Here is a 19701-nt window from a genome sequence, read left to right as displayed (position 1 = left end):
AACAATCGGACCCCCATCTGATGGTTATAAAAAATCACGAATGAGAAGTATGAAAGACGCCATAAAGATTAGTTAGTTTTTTTATAAGTCAAGAGAAGTTCTTTGAAGAACCAAAGCAAGAGAAATCTCTCTCGGTTTAGAAATTTTAACCCAATGTAGAAAAATACCTCTCAAAACCACTTGTCAAATCCTCACCTAATCCAACGATCAGATTATAAGTTATGCTTATTAGCGTAAAACTGGGCAGTAGACAATTAATATTACTCCAAAATCCAAATTTGAATGTATAGATCATATCATTTACTACATCTCTCTCCTTCTAGTCCAGTAAAGTTCTACTATCATTGCCGTGACATGTAAGGCATTGAATGATGGAGCTATCTCCTAGAATTGAAAGGGGTTTTGAGTTTAATTATATAGTTATGATTAGAGAAAGTCACCATTAGTATCATGGTTACAAGGAAACCTATGGTTTGTGAGAGTCTGGGTAAAAGGACTAGTTGTGCAAGGAGAAGATGCATCACCCCCCATGCACTTTACTTATAAAGTTATTCTAAGTTGAGTTTATATCCATTAGTCTTATCTAAGGCTCAAGATAAATATGTTGAGTTTATAAAGTTATTCTAAGTTGAGTTTATAAAGTTATGAGGAAGTCTTTATCTTATAAGGAAGTCTTTATCTTATAAGGTTAAATCCTAACCCTTATAAGGTCTTAATTTTAGAATCGCATTTATCTTCTAGTTTGTATCTTTAACACCTGAGGTTATATTTTATAGTGTAATTTGGTCGTATGCACTAAAACAAAACATATTTCATATGTTTTTGAAATGAGGAAATTTTTTAATCTTTTTGGATTTTTTTAATTTTTGAAGAAAAACAGGTATTTTTCACTTTGGATCCATATCTTATAGTGTAAGTTTACAGCTCAATATTAAATAAAATTCTTAAAGAAAAATATTTTTTTGTATTTTTCTGAAATAAGAAATTTTTGGATTTGAAGAAAAATCAAGTATTTTTAATATCGGATTCGTATTGTACAAAGTCAATAGCCTAATATTAAATGAAATTCTTGAAGAAAATCATATTTTTGTGTTTTATGATACAAGGAAGATTTTTTTTGAAAATTTTTTGGAATTTTTTCAAAATCTCAGAGAAAAATCAAGTATTTTTAATACTATATTTGTATCTTACAATGTAAGTCTACAACTCAATATTTGACAAAAATACTGAGGAAAACACACAAATGACCAAAACATAATTTCAAAATGGTCATGGAGATTTTTGATATTTTTTTGGATTTTTTTTCTAAGGCTTTGTTTGGGTAAGCACTAAAGTAAAGACAAATTAAAAATGAAGGGAAAGGCATTAAGGTGTGTTTGGCAAACACACCCTTAACCTAAAAGTTAGACGGGTTAGGCCTGAGGCTCAAGCCTAGAAGAATTGGGTTGGGCCAGCTAAAAGCCCAACAATTTCTTCCTTTTTTATATATGTAAATGTGGGCTAGGCTAAAGGTCCAGTCCATCTTGCCCTTTGTTGGTAAATAATAATAATAAAAAAAAAAGCAATTACACGTCCTGCGTGCAATAAAAGGTTGCTAAAAAAAGAAGAAAAGAAGGTTAAATGGGCAAGTGAGTTGCCGCTTCTGGTGGCGCTAGAGGAAGGAGATATGGCTATTGCTGCTGGCATGACTAAGGGAACAAAAGGGAGGTGTTGGGCAGCAAGAGTTGTCCAGAGGTGTTGGGGCTCATTTTTCTTTGGACTGCTCGTGTGGTCCACTCTGATCGTTGTTGATGACCTTTCTTGGTATAGTTGGATTCGTCTCGTAGATATCTTTTCAATGGTATCGGTGGTGTCGTTATTGGAGTTTCGATGTGCCTCTAGGATATTTTTATTTCTTTCTTTTCTTTTCTCTCTCTCTCTCCTCTCTTCTCTCTCTTGATTGAATCATGTGCAAGCAATTTTGCAATTTAAAAGAGTAACATATGACACTTGCGACTCGCAAATCGTAAATATTATCTATGATTTTTTAAACTATATTATTTTCCTAAATATTTTTTACACTGTATTATTTTATCATATATTTTTTTAACTATGCTAGAAATCAAAACGACACTTCAAATTCATCTCTCGTATTTCTTTTCTTTCTTTCTTTTTTGGTCAAAAGATACCGTGCTATCACAAGTGCATACTATCGGGGGGCAGTTGGAGCTTTACTAGTCTATGATGTAAACCGCCATGTTACATTTGAAAATGTGGGGAGATGGTTAAAGGAGCTTCGGGATCACACAGATGCCAACAATGTGATTATGCTCGTAGGAAACAAAGCAGACCTGCGTCACCTCCGAGCAGTTGCCCCTGATGATGCAAAGGGTTTTGCTGAAAGAGAGCACATTTTTCATGGAGACTTCTGCTCTCGAATCAAATGAATGTTGAAAATGCTTTCACAGAGGTGCTGGCCCAGATCTACCGTGTTGTAAGCAGGAAGGCTCTTGACGTTGGAGATGACCAAACATATTTGCCCAAAGGACAGACAATTAATGTTGGCAGCAGAGATGATGTCTCGGCTGTGAAAAAGGCTGGATGTTGCTCATCTTGAGCATTGATAAGTTTTTGAAATGTTTCAAGATTTTCTCAGATTAATATTGAGGACCCGGTCTACAGATTATTGTCTTTGGGACTCCATTCCCTGTTCATATCATCCAGGTTTAGCTGACCATTTGACAATATGCTACGTTGACCAAAAATATTCAACTGTTAAATGTTACCATGTTTTAAGAACTAGAGATGAATTTGTTAGCCCATTTTGGATCTTCAAAAACAAAAAGTTGTTTATTTGTTGTTCTCTTAAATCAGTCAAATTATTTGTTTCTGTTTTCCGCCTTGTTTTACTCGCTCGTGTGCTGCAATTCTAAGTTTGGATGTCTGGGTCTTAAACGTGCGAAGACTGGCTTGGACGGAGAAGGAAATAATAAAGCCCCAAGCCAACATTTCATGTTTCGAAACTCTACTTGATGCATCATCATATGTATCTGCATTCTACACAAAATATGCGAGACTTCGGTACATTCCAAGATGTTGATTTTGTTCTGCAAATATTAGGATATGAAATAATTAAATTGAATGTAGTTATCATGCACTTGTATGCTAACATAGCACAATAATCCTCCGGACATTGCTCCATCTAATTTCCTTGCAAATAAAAAAAAAAAAAAAAAAAAAAATGAAGCCGAGAGAACACTTTCAACTTCAATCCTCTCTCTCTCCTTGATCAAACATTCAATAAGGGATTCAAAGTCAATTGTACGGATTAGAGAAAATGTAGGCAAAGATCCAAATTATGAAAGAGCCCAGCGACATCCACATTGTTGGCTTACAAATCCCATTATTACTTGAACACAAAAGTAAGTCACAAAACTTGTAAGAACTGTACATAAAAAACCAGTAAGAACCTTGGTTGTAAGAACCTGCCGATACAATGGCTGATACTCGAACACAAAAAATGTAAGTCACAAAACTTATAAGAACTGTACATAAAAACCAGTAAGAACCTCGATTGTAAAAACCTGCCAATACAGAGGCTGATCTCCATTATTCTTGTGCATCTGCAAAGCATAGTTCAATCATGAATCAGTAACCCAATGAGGGAGGAGGAGGAACCCCAAGATAACTTGAATAAATTTTATCCTATTACAGCTTTTGGTAAAACCCATATCTGAGATTAAACATAACGAAGGAATGAATGATAGATGACTGAAGCCATTACAGTCCAGGTGCCATGTAAACCAATGGGAAGAATATAATTCTATGAATGAAGAACTACCACTACACATAACAGCATAAAAAATATTTAGTAGGTAGCACAATTGTTGCTCTATGGTGGTGCTTCATTGTTTTTAAACAAATATCCAATGTATAAGACCAATAACATGATGATTCCACCTTTGAAAAGAAGATTCCATAATGATAATTCAAAATGGAACATAATATAGTCTTCAAGGAAAAACCAAATCGCAGTTCACATGGAATACAAAACTCTTGTAGAATCAAAAAAATGGGATAGGAAGCTTCACAATCCGCCACTGAAGCCATATTTGAGTCCAAAGGTTACAGAGACATAAGTAAGAAGTCTATATATGATAACATTACGCCTGTAGAACACAGTGTACTTGGTTATTTGGCAGGAGTTGACCCCCTAATCAAACTCCATCAACTTAATCAAAGTTCACAGAGCAGCTTTCAACACCGTCCTATAAACAAGGTCAAATCCATGATTCAAGCCTCTAAGATAACTCTCTGAAGCAATCAGCTGTTGCTCTGTATAATTGTTGAGCAATGAGAGACATTATTTCATCAGAATGTTCGATCGAACCTTGATTAAGCACAAAATTGATCATTCCATTTCTATAACTCGAAGCTATTGATGACTTAATTATTCTTGATTCCTCTAGAATTAATCAGAATTCATTAAAGATACATTCATCACCAACACCAAAAAAATATCTCGAAACCAAAAACCAAGCTCACAAATTAAAACCAGCCAGAACCCAGATCAAAAGTCAAACCATAAAACATGAATATATTAAAAATAAATTAAAACTCACCAATTATCGGGTTGCTTTTTCTTTAGCATCATTAGAAGGCGAAGAAGAGGAATCATCAGTCCTGGAAGAGGGTAAAGGATTGGATCCCTTGATGATCCAGCCAAGCGCGAAAAACGAAACACCAGCCAGAATAGCAGTGCCCCAAGCGTGAGAATACCATTTACTGTACTGCCTAATAGCAAACCTCCATTGTTCCCTTAGTGTTGCAGGGTCCGGATTTGTTGTCTCGGGTGGGTTCGAGAAATGGACCTTTTGACCCGAGTAATTGCCGTTTCCGGGTTTAATTTCGGTGGGGTTTTTGTTAGACGAGGAAGAAGCAGAAGAAGAAGGAAGGTTTTGGGGATTAGGGTTTTGGGGATCTGACATGGTAAAGCTATGGATGGCTGCTACAAACAAGTGGCTGCTTATGTTTGTGCTTTCTTTTTTTGTCGGATGTCTGGTGGTGTTCTTATCTTTAGGCTTTATTTGTTTGCAGGTGAACTCGTTTCTGGAAAGTGACTTATAAGAAAAGTAAAGTATTTTTTTTGATGTTTGATAATGTTATGAAAAATAAACTGGAAAATATTTTTTAGTATTTGGTTGTATTATGAAAAATGAACTGGAAAATAATTTATTAATGAATTAATTTTTTAAAAAAATTTATCTAATATATATATAAAATATTTAATCACTTATAATAAAAAAAATAAAATCTAAAATGTATAATGATAAATTTTTTTTATTATATCCTATATTCATACATAGCTTATTTTATAAAATATAACTATATATATTATATTATATTATAGAGAAATAAGCTTATGAAATATTTTTTTACTATTCCATGAAACCATTTATAATTTCATTACGTACGAAATACATTCTGACAAAAAACTATAGTTTTAATAATATTTTTAGCATGTAATAAAATTAGATAAAATATTAAGGTATAAAATTCACTCTAAACTAGTTTTTTTTTTAAATGTTTAAAAAAAATAGCACACTTTAAAAAAAAAAAAATTCCCACAGGCAAGTAAAACAGTGCAAGAAAACTGCACTGTTCACTATTTTTGAGTAAACAGTGTACACAATACACTGTTCATGTTAATTGCACTGTTCAATGAACAGTGCAATTAACATGAACAGTTAAAAAAGCATGAAAATACAAGATTGGGCCCACTGGCCACTGTTTTTATGAAAGGAAAAAAAAAAGTGATTTTTTTTTTTTATAAAAAAAAACACTTTTCTCGTTACGTTTTCTGTTTTGACCGAAATTAAATTTTCGTTGATTAATTTTCTATATTGGTGTCAGACACTGAAACTAAGAAAAATAAATTTCAGGAATTCGTTTTTCTTGAAATGAACAGAGCATTAGTGATTTGCCACTTGTCCTTGTGAGAGATAAGAGAACTCCCGCCCATGTACTCTTTTTAGTAATGTGGCCTTGTAACTATGATGGGACACGAGGTGGACTCCGCATAAGGCGCATGATAGAAAATTGTACAACGCAGTTCGCGGGAAAAAGAAGGCTTAGCTCCAGGGTACCTGGGAGACCAAATAGAGGTGGAGAAGGTAAGAGCTTTAGTACACTCGTTTCCTACCTGGTTCTCTTTCAATTTCTTCTTTTTATGATAATTAAAGCTTATTTCGCCTTGAAATAAAAAATCTTGTCAAGAATCCATCATGATTTTAAGCATACCCGCTTTCTACTTGTTGATAAAATGCAGAGAAATTAGAAGCTTGGCATGGTGTTTGGCAGAGGAAGCTTGTCTTTTCGTTTTAGCAAGTGAAGAAAAAGGGAATCGAGGCAAAAAAACAAGGCCAACAGCGAAGGATTCAAGTCAAGAGTAAATCGTACTTGCATAGTGGGGACACAAAGCATGTCATAGCTGGCATGGCCATCATCACACTTGTCTTTGGTGTCCCATGGTTCCTCAAGAACAGAGGTTGGTTTTCTTTTCTTTCGACTCTCTACCATATATCTATGTGGGTTGCTTTAATATCAGTTTTGGATTGGTGGTTCAATGATGAAAAGGAAAGGAGAAGTGAGAGGAAGTGAAAGTTTGAATCTTTTTGATGTTTTCTTTACTGGGTCGTTAGCATGGCGATGCTGCTTTGTGTTAATTTTTGTTTGCTAAATGGAAAGTATATTTTCAAAATTTTAGACTTCTTTTTCTTGTACTGATTGGGAAGATGATCTACGGCTGAGTTACAGAGAAGTATTGCTTTGTGGTAAAGAGTTAATTACTCAAAGTGCTGATTGGGAAGATGATCTACGGTTGAGTTACAGAGAAGTATTGCTAAATGGCGAGGTCTCTAAATTTTATGATAGCTAGAACTGATGATTTATTGATTTGTTTGTGTTTACTGGGCATGTGATCTTCAACATAAGAACTAATTAAAATTCTAGATTAACCTAGGATTCACGTATATCAATAGAAAAGGAGTTTAGTTTACATTATGAGTTAATAAACATTTTTATCAATATCCATATAGGATCATAATTACTTATATAAGTACTATTCAAACTTCTATAACAATATAAATAGGACTAGATACTATTGTAAATAGTGGTCAACTCTTTATACTCACTCCTATATTTTTATCAATATTTTCCCTTGTTTTCTTTTATTTTATTTTTATTTATTGTTTTCTATTACATTTAGATTATTGTAATCTTTTCTTGTTAAACCCCGTTTTTTTTTTTTTTTACACAGTTGTTCTTCATGTAACATACATAATTTCTTAAGGTTCAAGATCTAGAATCCCACTTCTTATCAGTCCTATACAATGTCTAGTGGAAAAAGATTCAGTAAAATATGCCTAAAAACACAAGTAAACTTGTTACTATTGTACTAGACAAATAGTTAGTACATGCAACAGAGACAAGCCAATTTATTGGTTAGAAGGAGCTTGATAATCCACCATCTCTCCTATTTTCCATTGGACTAGCCAATTTTATATGTGCCTAAAGTAAATCTTCATCTTCTAACTCACTATCACAACACAAAACTAAATCTAGATACATTTGTAATATCTTCATGCAGTCTCTAACATTTCCATGGATTCCAATGGATTCATCACCACCAACTATAAACGGATATATTAGCGCATTAATACCCCATACGGAGCCATATATATACCATTTTTATGGATTAGATGGCATTATATAATGGTCACTATCAACTATGATAAATCCCAGTCAATCAGCTATAGTTGCTACTGAAAGGGCTTTTTATTATTAGCTTATAAATATATCAAATATTAATATAAGAGCTCTCAGTATAAAGATGGAGAACACAACAAACACAACCTCCTACAAACAACATAATAGTGGTCAATCAAACTATATGGTTATATTTGATTAGTTAAATGAGATGCAGAACAAGCTTCATCAGAATATGCCTAATAATGTATGGATTTATACACTTGAGTAGGCATATCCTACAGAATTTAGTAATAACAAATATTCTAATATGAGTGTTTAGAATGAGTATACCGAACACATTAAGGTATTTCCAAGTATATGAAACAAAACAACAAATACATCCTAGCCTAGGCATGATAGCCATTAACATGCTAACCACTCCCTAAATATACAAATAATTATAAGTTAATTATTGGATTCATAGTACCTCTATTTCATACCACAACTTGAATTCTTTTATAGAAAGTTTCAAGATCTTTCAAAATAAAAGTGGTCAATTATGTACTCCTAACATATATACCATGTAGGAGGCATAAAACTTGAATTCTTCTTAATTGTTAGGACTAAAAGAAGCCTTGTTGGTCATGTTTGAAGTTCATGAATGGCTTTAGAGAACTCACCAATTTAGTGTTAAGATGCATAATTAATGATTGCATTAATTATATGACATGATGCTAAAAATATCAATAGTTTGGTCTAGTCCAACATGTATATTCAAGTGAATTGAATTGAATGCAGTGGTTAAACCATGGCTATTAAAAGGTTGTCTAATGGACATCATTGGCAAGATACATCCTTCAACATCAAAAGAGCATAACTACTTCCTAGTAAGCCATTAATTACTTCACAAAATAAGTTGAAGTCATTTCTTATCGGTCTATCAATCAAGAAATAATGATCAAATCAATTAAGGAATAGATCATTTATAGATTTGGACAGTAAAAAAATCATCACTATTAACCAAGGGTCGAGAATATGAGTAATTCGCATAGAAGTATAGATTCAAAATACTTCGCTCTATTATTTAGTATGCCCAAGCCAATATGCAAGTAAATTGACTAACAAGCCTCTAATCCTTAACATATATAAATTAGTTAGAAACAATAATTAACCTTGGCCTGAAGTTTTATTAAAAGTTTTATAGGCATATAAGACTTCATAGAAGACTGCCTTATAAACCTTATAAACCTCATCATTTATTCTAACATATGGCTATGATGTCATGTACCTATAGAGCTTAGGGTGCAATCACTCAAAAAAGTAACATAATTTAACATGGACAACTCAGATTATCAATTAGTCAAGCTAGCTAAGTTAAAGAGCCTCGATGAGGTGAGACTCCATGCATTGAATCATTTACTATCACATAAGAGAAAGGTCAAAAAAACATATAATAAACATGTTCGATAAAAAAAATTCTAAGTGAGTAATATGGTATGGAAGGTCACACTCCTAATTGAACATAAGAATTTAAAATATGGCTTATTGTCTCCTAACTATAAGAGTCCATGTATTGTTTATCAAAAGTTCTCAAATGAGGGTGCCTATCATTTTCGATCAATGGTCAATATTTGAAGAAGTATTATCCCTATATAAAGAAAATACTAGAGGATGGTACTCCTAAAAAAATTGGAAGCATAATATTGGTAGCACAATCATAAAATTGCTCTAGATTTATGTTGATTATGATGTGGCCTGAATAGTTAGGCTTTGCTTTCTATTTTGGCTTCAATTTCATATTTCTCTTATTATAATATGACTTTAAGCTATTATTTATAGTTAGTTTATAGAATTGAACATTGTTGTGGAAACAACTAAAGAACAAGTACACATAGTTAAGAAAAATGTTCGAAAAAGGACAAAATACACCTTGTTTGAAATATTTGATTGGCTTTCATGTTCGACATGGTCAACATTTTTTTGTAATGTTGTTCAGTAACCATGTACATGGATTTGTTCAATCAATTTCAGTATTAAATAATGAGGTATATTTCTTTATTTGTTTAAGAGCATTATTTACATAAAAATTAAATATTCACATTGTAATAAGAATAATGATTGTTCATAACCCTTGTAAATCAACCTTGTTAAAAGAATCCTGATTGACTGGGAGGTTTGAAAAAAAGGATCGACTAGGAGACTAGGAGTCAACATCGTTTAATTTATGGTTGAAAAACTGGAGTTCAAAATAGCATCAAATGCACATCGTAACTGTTCAAATACAATACAAAATATTACGTGTACAAATTTTTGCATCTCAAAGACGTATATAACATAGTCTACTGAGAAACACAGACAAGAAATTTTTGTCGGCACACAAAGGACAAATTATAAACCGACTAGCAAGTTCTTTCTACCATGTTATGGTGGGCACTAATAGTTGAAATATTCCTCGAAAGGTTATTTCCGAGTTTCTGTTTTCTTCTGCTCCTTGGCTGAAAAACACGGTTTTTATCATTTACAAGAAAATTAAAAAAAAAAAATGGAGGGAAAAGCAATTTCTCCAAGGATAACTGAGTCTTACCAGCCTTTTCTTCTTCTCGCTTTCTAGCAGCTTCTTCCCTTTGCTGGCGTATGAGACTTAAACGTTCTGCATGCAGAATGGATCGTGAAACTTAGATGGAGAAAAATGAGGGCTGGAAATAATAGGGGGAGGAAAGAAATTTCCTTCAACCAAAGCCATGCCCATCTCACACCAACATGTATTGCTATCTAAAGAGATTGAGCTGTAAATATAGTTAAGAGAATAATATTGGTTGAAGTATCCATAATTATCCTCAACCCATGTTCATAAACATAACATTCTACATTAGAGCCCCAAGAAAATATAATATCTTACCTAAGTCTTTCCTAGCTTGATCTGTTTTCCCCTGTTCTTGCAGCCTCATATATCGCTCATGAGCCCTTTGTTTCTCTATCTCCTCCCTGCAAACAAATTGAAGCAAGCAGAGTCAAACAAAATTTCTTAAGGTACAATCTGGATTCCAAAGATCGAATCCTAAAAGCAAGATATTATATCCTGTTTTGGCAGGGCCATAACAGGGTAATAGTTTTTTCTACATCTCAATAATGAGTTCCTTTCTTCAATGGAAGATACGCAAAGTCCCTTTCACTAACCTTTCCCGCCTTGAAAGCTCCGTTGTTTTCCCCATCTGAAAACACCATATAGCAACTTTACTTCTCAATTTAATTTGATCACAGAAAACTTTGAAACAACAATGTTTCTGAAACTTACATCAACATCTTTAGCTTTCAAATTCTTTGCTTTCACCAAATTAGGATTTTCAATCTGAATAATACCTTGAGTTCCTTTCCGCTTTTGCTACACATTATTCAACAATAAAACAAAAGGTAGTTTCTGATTAACGAGCCATTCCAAATAATAAATTAAAATAAAATGCAATTGACGCGTGATTATTTACTAACATCAGAATCATCTTCGGATTCTTCTTCGGATTCCTCTTCCTGTTTTTCCTCTTCATACTCAGCTTCCTCCTATATATTTTAAAGACAATCTCTCTCACACAGTACTGACTTTAACAAGACTATTATTTAAAAATATAACTACTAATCAGAGCTGAGAGACAGACTCGTTTAAACGTTCGAGGACGCGTTGAGGTGCCAGCAACTGCAATATATTACAAAGCCGAAAAACAAATAAAGAAAGAAAAAGTCAGGAAATTCTTAATTCACCAATCACATTATATGCTAAAAAAAATTTCCTAAAAATTGAAAAAACTATTGCAACCTAAAAAATTAGCCAAACCGCATATATAATTGTAGCTGAAACCAGACATTTGATATAAAAAAGCAGAAGAGAATACATTATCGAAGGCCAACATGCTTAGTTTTTCAAATAAAAAGTATACACATACACCCCTAAATTATTGAAAGAAGATGTATTTTTCAAACAACAGGAATCAAATTAAGAAAAAAAAAAACACTTTTTAGCATAATAAATACATCGAAATAAGCAACAGAATAATCAAGTTCTCAGTGAAGTGAGTCCAGATAGATCCAATGAAAAAAATAAAAGAAACCCACAATTTAAAAATTTTTTTTTAAAAAAAAGGGGGGGGGTGCCGATCTTACGCATCTGTTCGGGGGTAGAGAACTGGCGGTGACCGGTAGGCTTTCCCTTGAACTTTCCTCGTCCCATCTTGACAAACCAAAACAGTAAATATTAAGTGGAAAAAAAAAACGGAAAGGAAAGTTGAGAGAAAGGGGATGGATTGTTGGCCTTTTTATTTCTTATGATCAGCAGGAGGACGGGTCTGCTTGATTGAAAGTGGAAGGAAGAATATTCTCTTTTTTAAATAAAAAAAATATCTATAATAATGGATAGGTTCCAAAAGCAAAAACCCTAGTGGAACAAATTTGGACCAGCTTGCAGTAGTTGTGTCGAAGGAGCTTCTGTGTCTGTTTTGTCCGCAATAGTTTCGGTCACTGCGCCGAGGACACGTAGTAGATTTATTGATCAGACGGTACAGGAGAGATGTATGATAGAAGGACGGCAAGGCCAGGGAGAGGAGAGAGATGTCAACAGCAACAATGTCAGGCCAAGCCCAAAACAGCTCGACCCATTTGACGTCTTGCCCAAAAGAAAATTTTGAAATATGTGCTGGGCCTATGCAGGAGTCACATGGACCCGACCCGAATTCACTCACAAAGAGACAACATGGCATTACACCCAAGATATTGAGAAAACGACAATAACATGATATATATACCCGCAGATTTTTATGTTTTTGTTTTTTTTTTTTTTATGTAAAAAACACTCCTAAAATAAATACGTAAAATTCATCATGAACAAAAATTAAGTGTACAATAAAAAAATTAAAAAAAAAAAAAAAAAAAACATGCAGAATTCTACAAATATCCACACTAAAATTCCCAATTTTAAAATAAAATAAAAGGATCCACAATTTAAAAAATATCAACATTAAAATTCACAAATTAAAATATCTAACTCATTAAAATTGACAGTTGAGCAACAATGTGAACACATCAAGATATAAAAACCCCACATATTAAGTCTCATAATTTTAAAACAAAGTCAACACAAATTCTCAATTTAACAAAACAATATCAACAAATTAAAATTCATAATTTATCAATATATAATAAAAATCCACATTGAGACCAAATTAAATGTTTTTTTGAAATTGTAGTTGCGGTTGTTTTTTAAAGTAATTTGCATGCTGGAATGCATCAAAATAATTTTTTTTTTTAAAAAAAAAAATATATTTTTAAAATCAGCGCATCAAAACAATTCAGAACATATAAAAAAATTTATTTTTTAATAAAAAATAAAAAAAAAATTAAATTTTTTATAGAACATAATTTATATCGTGTTTCCAAACAATTCCGTTTCGATTCTCGCAACCCCATTGCAAGGTATTTACCTTGAATTCCACCATTATTTCACCATAAACAAAAAAAAAAAAAAAACAAATCTCTGAAGGTAATACCACAGAGTATGGTTTCTATATAGAAGAAGAAGTGGATCAAGAATTGTTCAGTCCTTTTCTTTCTGTTGACTGTGATTTCAAGCTCCAACAGAAAATGGAACAAACAAATGACCACTTGCAATCTTTCTTGAACATTTGGATCGCCGATTACTCAGAAAATTATTTCAGTTTATATATATATATATATATATATATATATATATATATATATATAACATCTTTTGATAATATAATTATCAAACCTGGTTAAACATCCAAGTTGGGAGGAGGTGACTAGGTCGTATCTATAAGTTTAATCCGAATATATCTCAAGATGTATTGTTTAAAAAAGAAATTTTTTAAGAAACTAAAATGAAAATATTTTAAATTAAAAAATTAAAGTTGGTCTGTCTGAATAAACTAAATCATGAATTAACTTAATAAATTTAATCAACTTCTAATTATGTACGAGGAAATCTGTGGCAAGTTTAATAATTATAGTTCACATGATAAATGTTAAAAGTTGTTTGTTTTTATATTTTTAAAACAAAAAAATTAATTTTTTATTTATTTTCAAATTAATTTTTTACCAATTTAATTTTTTCTAGTAACATCATGCTTTCTAAAGTGCTCTATTCAAGAAGTGCTCTTCATTCTAACTTCATGAACAATGCTTGCTTCATATAGGAAGCACTATTCAAGAAAGTGGGAAGAGAAAGTAGAGGGCACGAGGAAAATTAGAAAATTCATTAACTAATATTTAAAAACAATCAACAACATGAAATAATATACACTTGAATATTCATCTCATATCTAATATAATAATAATAATAATAATAAATATTCATGTTTCTCTGTTTTAGAGAATATAGATGTGATTATATTTTTTAGAAAGTTAGCTAAAATGATTTTTTAGCTATTTGAACTTAAATTTAACTAAAAAAAAAAAGCATAGTTATGGATGCTCGTAGTATTTGCCTCTTGTTTTGGTTGAAAGATTCACGACTTGGTGTGCTTCCCTTGTCCTGATATATATATATATATATATATATATATATATATATATATATATAGACTTTCAATTTTTACTCAAGTACTATTACAATATGCATCTAATGATGCATATTGTACTAGTACTTGAGTAAAAATTGAAAGTCTTGGAGGTTAATAAAATTTCTCAAGAACTAGTGTGTTGTCATTCTTTTAGGATTTAGTATTGTTGTCATTGTTCACACCGTAAATATTTATAAAAAATATACTAAGAATTACATCTGTTTGAATTACATTGCACGGGTGAAACAATTTTGATTGTTCAATTATTCGTTTATAATAAATTGTTTAATGGTTTAACTATATTATTATAAATTTTGTTTGAGTATTTTGTAATTATTATAATTAGGTTTATTTGTATTGTACATATTGCATTTAAACAAGAATAGTAACTGATCTCATACCTATTAAAAATGCTTAACCCAAAATTTATTTAATATTTATAGCATTTTTTTTTCAACTTGGTATTGTTGTTTAAATTTTTTTTATTGGTTGAAATTGAATTTTAAAAAATTTCTATCATAAAACTAAACTAAAAAAATAATATAAATTTTGAAATTATATAATATATAATGCATATCCAATTTGAATTCATAATTACAATAGATTTCTGAAAGAAATACTATGCTATCACTTGATTTTGTAATTTTATTAAAAAAAAAAATACATGATTAAAAGAGCAATAAAATTCAAATAATACATGTTTTAAATCCTATACTACTACTACTGTTATTATTTCTTATTATTATTATTTTTGTTTTTATATTGTACTGAAAAATATTCAAAAATACATCTTAAATCAAAACTTATGATATAAGTTTAAATAAAAATAATTTACAATAAACACGTGCTAAGAAATTGCAATTCAAAGTTCATTAAAAGTTTCTCTCATGTATTTCATTTTAGCAACATTACCTAGAACTAAAAAAAGCTTGAACAACCCTCCAAATTTTGCATAATCATGTCAGGTTGATCACACATCTGTGCAAAATTTGGCATAAAATTTGCATGATCTAATCTACTTATCTATACTTATCTTCCCTTTTCTCTCTAGGCCTACATTTGTTTCCAAAAGCTGCATGAACTATACACATCATACATCCGTTGACCAATATACTTCATCAAACTGGCCTAGCCAACGCAAAATAGGCATCCGAATTAATTGACACCAACAGCTCTATCAAAATTACCTCATCCGGGAAGTGGATCTTGAGGCCAGGTTCAATAAATCCTGCTCATAAAATACCAGGATGTGAGCAGCAAATAACACCCCCCCCCAAAAAAAAAAAAAAAAAAAAAAAACAAGACCAAGATAACGAATTCTTACCAGGGGATAAATTTCGCCCACCATAAAGCTCCTTTGCTAGGGGATTGGCTGCCCAATGATTCACACCGACCCCGCTTGTAGGTTGGAAACCGACAATTTTCCCATCAGTTGACAAAACCACCTAAAATTGAACCACAAAACATCAGATCAAAAATGTGGAATGGTTGTTCAAGCATGACAATGAAGAGAGAAGACATGAACCATGATGTTTTAACCCAATAACACAAAAGTAAAAAGAATGTCAGTACATAAAAGTTGCCATTACTTGCACACCATCACATGGCATGCCCCCCATCAAACTGTATTGAATTTAAAGCCACTGGAGCCTCGAGGGCCAACGATAATACGTTTCTTTTCATTTTATTGTAAGAATCAAGGGAGAGTGTGGTTTGATCCATTTGATCCGCTCAATCATTATCCACGAGAAACCATCAGTCAAGGTGTGAAATGATAAATGGGGACAAGACCAGCATACATTATGAACTAAGGTTCTAGAATGACAAATCCCAACCTGATGCCTATGCTCGTACTTGTTTGAATGAAAGTATAACTTGTGCATTTCTTCATTTAAAAACCACATATTTGATTCAAGAAAGAAGGCAAAATTCATGAATACAACTTTAGGCCAGAGAAGGCAAAAATTCATGCATTTCCCCGTCACTTTATCTTTTGCATTTCTTAAATATAAAGGAATAGAAGCAGAACATCCTAGCTGATTCACATTAGAAAGCACTACCCAGATACATCCGAAAATGGAAGATAAAGCAAAGAAGATAGAAAAAATTGGATTACCTGATAACTAGCAATATCCTGTGCAGATGATTTCAGATCTGCATCAATCTTCGGTATGGGGGTAGAATCAGTTGAATTTTCTTCACTAGCAGCATCAGCTTCATCCATTGTTTTGAAGTAAGCTGGTATTTCACCAATCCAGGCACCAATCTTCTTATCTGTCACTATATCACCAGGCCAGCCAAAAGAATCCTTCATCTTTTTGCAAATCAAGATGCAAAATTCTTGTAACTATCCAGATGAAGTTTAAGTATTAGTTTATATAAAAAAATCGACAGGAGATAAAAAAAAGAACATAATGAAATTTAAGAATTATAAAAGACAAATAGCCAGCCAAACAATAACCACTTCACCCAGCCAATCTCAAGGCATCAGTAATAGGCACAAGCAGTGCCAAACTTTTGACGGGAAGAGTGAGTGTGCTCATACACTTGGCACACAGACATAAGAACATATGATGGGAGCACTAGACTGGCATAATGTTTCCAACATATGCATACCTTTGCAGCATCCAGAGATTCATTTACTGCAAACTGAATTTCTGATGATGGAAGAGAACTATTTTCTTGAGCATACAGTCGTCCTTTGCGGAGATGAGGAAGGCAAAACTGACTAAGAGCACTGATGCTGACGAGGAAAATTCCACTTACAAGTGTCACTGACAAGACATTCATCAAAGAAGAGCTCCTCTGGAAGAAAAAAGAATTGTTAGCCTGGTGCCTATGGATTCAAAATCAATTTAAGAAGGGCTTCCACTATTATGCATTGTTAGAAAGCTGGAAATGGAGGTCATTCACTTTCATAGCTCCCCACAGTGTATTAAGTTGTGCATATGGATAAAGCAGGACAAAAGTGTTCTTGGTAATGTGAAATATGCTTTCTGTTAGGTATGGATGATTCTGCTCTTGTGAATCTATATTCTCATGTGTCTGGTTTGCAAATCAAAGGAATAGGGCTCGACCTTTGAAAAAGATTTATTACTGTCAAAAAATGAATTAAAAAACGCTAAGACACAAGCAGTCTACATTACACACCTTTTTTTTGGACAAATTGGTGAAATTTGAAACAACACCACATGATAACTCTTCTTTGGGCATTGTATATATATCTTCATAGTACATATCAAATATTTCAGCCAATCCAACCTGCAAAATTACATAAACTAGTGTCAGAACAGAAATAACATAAATTCCATTCAACAAACAATGACATAAACAAGACATGATAAGAAAGCACATCCGCCCCTCAGCATCCTTCAAGCCACTCAAAATTCATATTGACAAGAACATGAAGGGGAAAAGAACTTGGACAAAATGCAAATCATATGGACATCATATCATCCACTTTGAAGGCAATGACTCCTATTTTTGAAATTTCATTAAGAGTGGATCTTCAGATAGGGTTCAACAACAACAGAATATGTTAACAATCAAGGGCTCATGGCAGAAGGAGAGAATAGAATACCATTTGGGAGTGGGTCAAAAGTACTTCCCACCTATTCCCTGAAGATTCTCTCCACCCTTCAAATTTTGCATCCTTCACTTTATCAGCATCAATCTGTAGCCTATAAGCAGGTACATGCTCGCTTGTCCAAGCACTGAACTCAGGACCGCCAATTTTTTCCAACTTAGAGTGTGCTAAAGGAGTCCACCATTTATACTTGCGCTTCACTTTTATTCCCTGAAATCTTTCCTTACTCGAATTAAAACTCTCAAGCAAACTCTTAGCATTCTCAACGATCTCATCTTCAAACAACTTATAAATGACAACTGAGGAATCTCTTGATACAATTCTTTGAGGCTTCCGGAGCCAGCTAAAAAAACCACCAGGACCCTTCCCCATAAAATCATCAAGGAAAACCCTTTCAGTGTTTTGAAGAGCAGCAATGCAAACAGCTTCTGCGAGCAGAGATATAACTTGTTCATCTGATGAACCGAGAAAGAAGGAAGCAGGAACCTGCTGATATGAAATGAATAAGAGAACTGAACCCATCAGTATCAAGAGGCACCTGCACGACACACCCATTAATAACACATCACATAACAAAGTTACACAAATATCAAAAATACTCAAACCCTTAAACAAAATAAAAAGGAACAATAATTATATTTCCAACCTCTCTCGGGTTTTCAAGATCCTTCATGTTTCTTTCTGTTCCGGGTCTGAACAAAACGAGTTCAAAGTTCCATATCTGTTGCAAAACTACTTGTCTAAATGTCATTGAAAGAATGTTCTGAGACATAGTGCCTGACAGAACATCTTCCTTGAAAGACCTTTTCAGTCTGATTGCTTTCTCCTTAACTTTCTTTGCTGGCAAAAACTGTTATAAAGAATCCCATATCAGACTAGACATTATTGTATGCATGTATGTATAGCTTCAAGTTCCATTTTTTTGTTACTGAAAAAATAAGTAGTATCATCTCAACTCCGTAATTATAGTTTAAGTCTTCATAATTTTACTTCAAATTCAGCAATTAAGTATAAACATAAACGCAGTGACTTCAAAATATTTTAGAATTTTTTAAAAAAAAAAACCCTGACCAGTCGAGTGGAGACGGTAGCGTGCTCATCGGCGGGGCCAGGGAAGACAGTCTCAACAACCATTGCAGGGACGCCGGATTCAAGGTGTTCAGAGGCGGCACGGCCACCATCGGCGGCGGCGGCAGTAAGGGCTTGGTCGAAGCGGACGGAACCGACTAGGCTTAGCCGGGCCAAGTCGTTCTCGAAGGTTCTGACACAAGGGAGAGTATTTTCATTAGAGTCCGCTACGAATTGGAGTATTTGTTGTTCTTGTTGTGTGGGTTTTGGAGTACAATGGAGGACGTGGAGGGGAAATTTGGGAATGGTTAGGGGTAGTTTGGGGAAGAAAAATGTAGGGATTTTTGTGGTTGGTCTGGACTTGGAGGAGAGGGAAGGAGGGAGCGGAGAGAGGAGAGGGAAGGAAAGGGGGGAGAGAGCTTGTGGAGGAGGATGCATTTTTTTGATGAACGGAATGGCTTCTCTCCTCTGCCTCTGGGTTTTTAGAGGGTTTTGTTTTGAGTGGTGGTATGCTCTTGAACGACTCGTCACTCATAAAACATTAAGAGACTAGTCGTTTGTTAGCCTTAAAGTAAAGATCGTAAGAAACAGAGGTACCAGTTACCAAGAAGAAGAAGAAGAAGAAGAAAGCCTTAATCTCAAACTAGTTGGAGTCAGCTACATGGGTTATTTTGCATCAAAAATACATATTATCGAAAATAATTTAGCACATCAGAAAGGCTATTGATGATAGACAGGTTCAGAAAGGAAAAAGGG

General features: G+C 33.2%; 4 protein-coding genes and 1 long non-coding RNA gene across 8 annotated transcripts; 2 read left to right on the top strand and 3 right to left on the bottom strand.

Moving 5' to 3' along the window:
- Positions 1-1666: 1666 nt before the first annotated feature.
- On the top strand, positions 1667-2596 carry LOC118033092 (ras-related protein RABA1f-like). The gene is made up of 3 exons (XM_073408699.1): positions 1667-1734; positions 2165-2370; positions 2448-2596. The coding sequence occupies exons 1-3, from the start codon at positions 1667-1669 to the stop codon at positions 2594-2596; spliced, it is 423 nt and encodes a 140-aa protein (XP_073264800.1).
- Positions 2597-3307: 711 nt separating this feature from the next.
- On the bottom strand, positions 3308-5053 carry LOC118033053 (uncharacterized). The gene is made up of 2 exons (XM_035037896.2): positions 4602-5053; positions 3308-3602 (listed from the first exon to the last, which is right to left on the bottom strand). Exon 1 carries the CDS (start codon positions 4965-4967, stop codon positions 4605-4607), a length of 363 nt encoding a protein of 120 aa, XP_034893787.1. The 5' UTR covers positions 4968-5053; the 3' UTR covers positions 3308-3602; positions 4602-4604.
- An 882-nt stretch (positions 5054-5935) lies between these two features.
- Positions 5936-6847, top strand: LOC118033055 (uncharacterized). The gene is made up of 2 exons (XR_004684763.2): positions 5936-6152; positions 6308-6847. It is a non-coding gene; the product is annotated as an uncharacterized lncRNA (long non-coding RNA).
- A 3082-nt stretch (positions 6848-9929) lies between these two features.
- On the bottom strand, positions 9930-12229 carry LOC118033052 (uncharacterized). The gene is made up of 8 exons (XM_035037895.2): positions 11881-12229; positions 11379-11416; positions 11215-11283; positions 11024-11110; positions 10906-10940; positions 10628-10713; positions 10313-10378; positions 9930-10223 (listed from the first exon to the last, which is right to left on the bottom strand). The coding sequence occupies exons 1-8, from the start codon at positions 11945-11947 to the stop codon at positions 10189-10191; spliced, it is 483 nt and encodes a 160-aa protein (XP_034893786.1). The 5' UTR covers positions 11948-12229; the 3' UTR covers positions 9930-10188.
- Positions 12230-15159: 2930 nt separating this feature from the next.
- Positions 15160-19501, bottom strand: LOC118033050 (uncharacterized). Of its 4 annotated transcripts, none has more exons than XM_073408446.1 (8): positions 18949-19501; positions 18524-18727; positions 17903-18366; positions 17443-17552; positions 16908-17098; positions 16408-16638; positions 15616-15736; positions 15160-15519 (listed from the first exon to the last, which is right to left on the bottom strand). In XM_073408446.1, the coding sequence occupies exons 1-8, from the start codon at positions 19381-19383 to the stop codon at positions 15410-15412; spliced, it is 1866 nt and encodes a 621-aa protein (XP_073264547.1). In that variant the 5' UTR covers positions 19384-19501; the 3' UTR covers positions 15160-15409. The 4 variants fall into 4 exon arrangements, with proteins under 4 accessions (XP_073264547.1, XP_034893784.1, XP_034893785.1 ...); XM_035037893.2 differs by having other exon boundaries at positions 16908-17096; positions 17442-17552; positions 17872-18366; positions 18949-19495; XM_035037894.2 differs by having other exon boundaries at positions 16908-17096; positions 17442-17552; positions 17872-18363; positions 18949-19495.
- Positions 19502-19701: the final 200 nt, after the last annotated feature.

The sequence above is a fragment of the Populus alba genome, chromosome 4 (genome assembly GCF_005239225.2).
Source record: "Populus alba chromosome 4, ASM523922v2, whole genome shotgun sequence".
In the NCBI taxonomy this organism is placed as follows: Eukaryota; Viridiplantae; Streptophyta; class Magnoliopsida; order Malpighiales; family Salicaceae; genus Populus; species Populus alba.
This window is presented reverse-complemented; position numbering and strand designations above follow the sequence as displayed.

Coding starts and splice junctions, on each gene's coding strand:
- LOC118033050 (XM_035037893.2), bottom strand. CDS start 19,383: ATGCATCCTCCTCCACAAGCTCTCTCCCCCCTTTCCTTCCCTCTCCTC. Junction 17,097..17,441: donor CCAATTTGTCCAAAAAAAAG/GTGTGTAATGTA, acceptor TTTTTCTTCCAG/AGGAGCTCTTCTTTGATGAA. Junction 16,639..16,907: donor AATCTCTGGATGCTGCAAAG/GTATGCATATGT, acceptor TCATCTGGATAG/TTACAAGAATTTTGCATCTT.
- LOC118033092 (XM_073408699.1), top strand. CDS start 1,667: ATGGCTATTGCTGCTGGCATGACTAAGGGAACAAAAGGGAGGTGTTGG. Junction 1,735..2,164: donor GCAGCAAGAGTTGTCCAGAG/GTGTTGGGGCTC, acceptor TTTGGTCAAAAG/ATACCGTGCTATCACAAGTG. Junction 2,371..2,447: donor TGCCCCTGATGATGCAAAGG/GTTTTGCTGAAA, acceptor ATGCTTTCACAG/AGGTGCTGGCCCAGATCTAC.
- LOC118033052 (XM_035037895.2), bottom strand. CDS start 11,947: ATGGGACGAGGAAAGTTCAAGGGAAAGCCTACCGGTCACCGCCAGTTC. Junction 10,941..11,023: donor TGAAAGCTAAAGATGTTGAT/GTAAGTTTCAGA, acceptor TGGTGTTTTCAG/ATGGGGAAAACAACGGAGCT. Junction 10,224..10,312: donor GCGAGAAGAAGAAAAGGCTG/GTAAGACTCAGT, acceptor CGTGTTTTTCAG/CCAAGGAGCAGAAGAAAACA.
- LOC118033053 (XM_035037896.2), bottom strand. CDS start 4,967: ATGTCAGATCCCCAAAACCCTAATCCCCAAAACCTTCCTTCTTCTTCT.